The sequence below is a fragment of the Acanthisitta chloris genome, unplaced genomic scaffold (assembly GCF_000695815.1).
Source record: "Acanthisitta chloris isolate BGI_N310 unplaced genomic scaffold, ASM69581v1 scaffold10539, whole genome shotgun sequence".
Taxonomy (NCBI): Eukaryota; Metazoa; Chordata; class Aves; order Passeriformes; family Acanthisittidae; genus Acanthisitta; species Acanthisitta chloris.
The window spans coordinates 20,415-26,370 of NW_008691990.1; the positions used below are offsets into that span (position 1 = coordinate 20,415).

At 45.8% G+C, this 5,956-nt stretch overlaps 1 protein-coding gene across 1 annotated transcript in view; it reads left to right on the plus strand.

The window, feature by feature from the left end:
* Positions 1-3,141: 3,141 nt before the first annotated feature.
* GRIP2 (glutamate receptor interacting protein 2) overlaps positions 3,142-5,956 on the plus strand; it is a 57,142-nt gene continuing 54,327 nt past the window's right edge. The window contains exon 1 of the mRNA XM_009082482.1: positions 3,142-3,181. Within this exon, the coding sequence (XP_009080730.1) occupies positions 3,142-3,181 (40 nt within the window). The remainder of the gene's footprint in view (positions 3,182-5,956) is intronic.

Below are 5,956 nucleotides of genomic sequence, written 5' to 3' on the forward strand. Positions count from 1 at the left end.
CCCATTTCGGCAGGAGGCGCGTGGCAGCTTCCTTTCCTGTTCAGACATTTTAGCCAGATAATGAGTGAAAAAAACCAAACGTTTTTCGCATAATCAACTGAGTTTGGAACGGGGAGGCAATAAGGAAAGGGGAGCCGTGGTGCTAATGATTTGCCGGCGGAGCAGCGTGGGACGGCGCGGGGGATGCGCCGCTAATTGCAGCAGCGCCTGCAGCTCGGGTCACTGCTCCTGGCCACTTGGCTGCTGGTGGAGGCTGTTGTTAATGCACAGGCAACCTGGCTGCTTGCTGAAAGGGAAGCCAAGGCATGTTTGCCAACAGTGATTGGGGTTGGGAGGGTAACCAATAGCTAACTGGAGTTTCATATCAACGTTGATTAGGGTTGTGATGGGGAAAGGATGCGCAGAAAGGTGCTGGTGGCTGCCTGGTCCAGGGTGGTGTGTTTATGTGAAACAGATGGTTGACTGCTTTAGTTTGCCAGCAGATTATGGAGTTGGCTTCAAACCATCTTGCGTGGTTTCCCAGGGATCCCATTCGCAGCAGAATGTTGGAACCATCTTGCGTGGTTTCCCAGGAATGCAGGGATCCCATTCGCAGCAGAATGTTGCTGCCTTGAGCACGTTACCTGGGGTCAGAGCTGGCAGCAATGCTCTCAGCTGGAAGGGCTGCATGCTGGGGTGGTCCTCACCATCTGCAGTGTCCTGTGTGACCGAAGGCACACTGATGCTCCAGTGATGTTGAGAGGCTCCAGCCCTGGATATCCCAGGGTATAGTGCAAGTGCAACCTTGTGCTGACTATCCTATGTTTGGGGTTCCTCCTCCAATGTGCTGCTGCATTTGGGAAAGAAATAAAGGGAGATTGTAGCTGCTGTGCTGAGTGGCGTGAGCAGGGAGCAATTGGAATGGCATTGTTCTGCTGCTCCCCCAGGAAATGCCACCTTGCTTTATACTCCCAAACCATCCCTGTTACCTGACTCTGCGGTTCTGCAGGGCATGGGGTGACAGAAAGAGGGTAAAGATATTAGGAAAGACCTTCTGGAGAGAGAAACTAAGATGAACATGGACAACAGTGGCAGAGGTTCAAAGCTCTGAATCTTTATCACTATCAAACAGCTACTGAAGCAGAGCTGGCATGGGTCTTTTCTTTTTTAAAACAAAAATTTAAATTGTATGCTGGAGCTAAACTGTCCCAAATAAATTAAACCTTCCAGAATCATTAAACCCATATTAACTTTGACCCTGGCCTCCCCATCACCCAAAGAACCATTGCTATTAAAAATGCAAAATTCATGTTCAAGCCTTTTGCTCTCAGAGTGATTCCAGGTTGTGCCAGCACCTGTCTGAAATCAGTGGTGCACCTTGGTGCTTGCTGTAATTTTCTAGCTAAGCACTCCTACTTTCACTGTCAGCATTGAACAATGCTGCAAGATCCCCATGGTCAGGACAGTGCTGGTTTGCCCTATCTGTTCTTCCCCTTATATCTGGAAAGGCAGAGCTTCATTCCTCTGTTTCATAGAGGCCCTGGATGTCTGGGTAGGTAGCAAGGTTAAAGTGTTTTAGCAGCAGTGACTTAGTGTAGCTCAGCATAGCCTCGGGGCCAAGTGCTAATTCTTGCTTCATTAGAAAGCTTCAGTTCAGTGGTGATGTAAAAGCATTCAAAGTGACACAGGAGAAAAGTCTGGGGTCTGAATATCTATCTACATTGTCTTTCTATGGGTTGCAAATTTTGGGCTGAAAAACTAGTGTTTCTTTTTCAGCTGAAACTTTTTATGCTTCAAAGTGCAGACTTGAGTCAGCCAAAACTTTCCCAGAGTTTTGTCAGTCTGTGTAGTTACTTCAGCTGGGGCAATGAGAAATAAAACTGGATAATTGTTTTTTTTTTTTTTTTAATTACTTAAATAGATGGAAGCCTATTCATTTCTCTTTAAAGAAATATTCAAGCCCTTGAGCAAAATTCCCCTCCTAGTTGTTGTGTAACCCATGTGAGTCAATTTACACCATAATTTTTCTGTTTCTGGAGAAAGTGGGCTGCCCGCAAAATGAACATTTGATTTTTGATCTCTACAGATCAGTGTCTGGAATGGGGCTGAACAAAACTAATTGTTCTCTTTGTATAGAGCCAGACAAAATCTTCTCTGTAACTTAAATATATGTTGCTTAAGGGCTGTGGACAGGAATAAATGGCTAAGGTTTTCAGTAACCCTTCTTTATACTATCATGTATGATTTCTAAACTTTCACAGCTATTGAAAAATCGGGAATGGCAATCTAGGAATGTGGTCACTGAGAGTGGGAGTTATTTGATACTGCGTGGTTACTGGAAATTATTGATCAACAAAGTGCCGGCGTTTTAGGAAATGCCCTAACGATAGATGTTTTAGATTGATGGCAGTGAGATCTGTAGAAGCATGCTCCCTTCTCTGCAAATAAGCTCTGTGATAACTCGGTAGGATTCTTCCAACAGGAGAATACAAAGATATTCAGATACTTTAAATTTCAGCTTGTGCTGCATGGTGCATTTACAGTGCATAATACTATTTTCACTTTACTCTTACATTTTTTTTCCCTTTTAAATCACTTAAGAGAAGGTGCTCTCTATATTGTACAGAGGCTGGAATAGCAGCAGGAAAATGTGACTTTGAAATAATGGGATCTTTAAGAATAGGCAATTTCGTTCAAGTATAGTGATTTAGTGCCCTGTTAGTGTCCTGATGTATAACTCCATTTCCAAAGACCGTAAGTTTCTTCACAAGCATAATGACAGGCTTAAAACTTGTGAGACTAATGCCACAGCTTTCTCTGTCCTCAGCTGTTCCACATAATTACAGGAGTAAGGGAATTTTGTTCTTTCCTAACGGATTAGTTCCAAGAAGAATAAATCAGATAATGTTATTGCCTTCTTGTTTCTTTCCCTCCCTCTCTAAGAGGCGAGATAGCCCACGTGGCACAGCGCAAAGCCAGGGCTGGTTTTTCTTCCCTACAGTCTGTGATACAGCTGTGGTCCCAATTCTGGTATCACCAGGACAACTTTTTAAAGTGCTCTGGTTCAGTTGTTTGTGGCTTTTGGTACTAATTTCAGCTTCTGTGTTTGCTCTGCTCACAGACGATGGCCCTTACTCGAAGGGGAGCAAGGACTCTGGTGGGATGGACGCAGCCCTGGTCTCCAGGAGGCAAAGCATCCCAGGTAAAGGAGATCAGCTCCTGTTCTAAAACATTAGTGCATCCATTACACTTTACCTGGATACCCCTAAAATGGGTAAACCCCCCAATCACACTACTTTTGGTGCATCTATCAGAAAGGCTTTTGCTGGAGGGCAGAAATGAATGGTAGTAACTGGTCTCAGTGTTACTGGTGCAACCCCAGTCTGGTGTGGAGCCGTTGGTGGTTACAGGGAGCTGGGAAAGGACTGATTCCTGCACTGGACTGACACCCACAAAGAGGAAAACAGCAGCAAAGGAGAGAGGGAAGAAGTGCTGCCATAGCTGAGCTCGGTGGGCAGGGAGGGAGGCTGGCAGTGTCTGGCAAGCTTTGCATTTCCCATGTGTGACTAAGTTTGTTTTGATATTTAGTCAGTCACAGCAAACTTTCGTGTGAGATAAACCTTCCCATGCAGAAACACCTCCTGTGGCTGAAGTGGAAGTGGAGAAATGGTAATGCATTTGCCTCTGCTGGCACTGGGCTTTGACTGCAAGCAGCATGCCAGTAGGTCTGGGTGGGCTGCTCTGTGGACAGCTCATCTCCTTCCTAGGAAAGCCAGTGTCTTGATTGTGCCTTCTGACTGTTAATGACCCAGTCACAGGTTTGGTTTAGTGTGTTGTAGAGGATGGGAAGGGCACAGGGCCATTTTGCTATTGCTCCATCATTCAGCAGTTGTTCTAGGGGATATTCTGCATCCCCTGGGACTTCTGCAACATGTTACCACTATACCACTGCCCTGATGGGGAGAGGCTCATGAGAGGCACTATGTCCAACAGACCCAGCTCAAGCCATCTCAATGCAGAGGGCAAAATTCAGGCGTACTCTTTTTATGCTAGGATGAATTGAGCAGCAAAATTCAATCATATATGCCAACGGAAGAAATCCAAGAGTACTCTTATATGGCACTTAAAGGTTATGTCTTGAAGGACCAAATCCTGTTTCACCAGCTTGCTTTTACATCTCTGTGTGCCTGTGGCAGTGGCAGTCAATTTATAGAGGCATTGGTTCAAATCCCTTATTGCTTACCTTGATCGATTGATCTCAGGGACTTGCCTTTTTCTGGAGCAGAGATTTCTCCTTGAACCCATAACAATGGGTAATTGCACTCTGGGAGTTCTCATTTTAAACACTTATCAAGGATCAAAATTAAACCCCATTGAAGAGCTAATAATCTCCCCTTGCAGCACCATCTGTGTTGATCAGTCATGTCTGTAGTTGAGAGGAAATTTGCAGGATAGTGCCGGATGGTGTTCCTTCCAGCACGATGGGGAGGCCCCCACAAGTTTCTGGCAGCCCCTGGGATCTTGGGTTGGTGAATTGAAGACTAAGTTACTGCTCTTGGCAAGGGAACAAAACTGAATTTAAAGAGCAGAAGTATTATGGACCTGACATTTTTATGAGCTGCCAGTGCCACATTAAATGGGTGCCCAGCAGTGCCTAAACGCCTGCCAGACTGGCTCTGGATTGCAAAGAGGTTCCCCACTCGCATTAATCAAGTGCACAGATTGTTCTTGGAAGTGCTTTACAAAACAGGTAGTGCATGGCAGGACTCTAAGTGAGCTGCAGTTTCTGGTGTCATAATGGCTTTACACAGGAGCAAAGTGCTAGTGATGAGGCCAAATGACACCGTGTTTTGGATGGAGGGACAAAGCCCTGCACCAGCATGGATCTTCTGCACCAATATTGTTTAAGGAGTCCTGCCTTGCTCTGGAAATCATAGTGTGCAAGAGGTTTTAAGTGTTCCCTATCCAAACAGAGCATCTCACTTAAGCCTGTTGAGGTTTGCTGGGCAAACAAGCTCCTGGGCCGTTTGCAGCATGGGTTTTAGTCCACATCTGTGGGACTGCTGTTTGCTGTGTGCTGCCAATGGCACCTTCTCCTGCACAGCCTTGAAGAAAGGCACTCTGTGTGAGGGTGACAGGTATCCTTCTGTAAAATTGTGGGAGATTTCTGTACACTGGAGACAGTGGAGGTGGATCAATGATGTTGTAGACAAATTGCATAAAAGCTTCTTAGAGGAGGCTCTGGCAAGGTGTGAAAGTAATCTGATTTGCCCCAGGGCTAGTCCTCCTTTAAGCAAAGGGTCTAAGGTTGTTCATGTGGAGTAATGCAGAGCTGCCTTTTGCCAAGTCTGCAGAGCTCTTGGTCTTTCCCTGGGCTGGGGTTGGCTCTCCTGCTAACTTACTGCCCTCCTCCATGCAAATCTGGAAGTTAGGATAGTTGAGGAATGCTGTTTTTGAAAACCCAGGCATGAGCTGTGATGGGATCAAAACTGGTATTGGTTCAGGATTTTATGTGCTGGACAGACAAGAGTGTTGTCTTGTTGTGAAGGAAGGTAAAAAGTGCACTGCCTGCAACACACAGAGAAGCAGTGCTGGTACAGCAGGAGTGGCTGGTGTATCCCTTAAACCTGACCCTGACATACATATTATGGGAGTCACATCTTCAATTCCAGCTGTAGATGAGGTGGGTAATGGGGAGTTTGACTTGGACCAGGTGCAGATGGGTGGGCAAACTGCTGTGAATGAATGAAGGTCATCCCTCCCCCTCCTTCACCTGATGATAGCAGGATCTCACCCCTCACCACATTGTGTTCTTTATCTCCCAACTTTATTGATGTCTCATGTTATTTTTTAAATCACAGTATTTTAAGATCTACCCTGTTCTGTCCATCCAGGCAGCTCCTACAGGTCCACAGCATCCTCCTACTATGTAGCTATGACTACCTGATGTGTAGCCCTGTTAGCACCCTCCCCACTC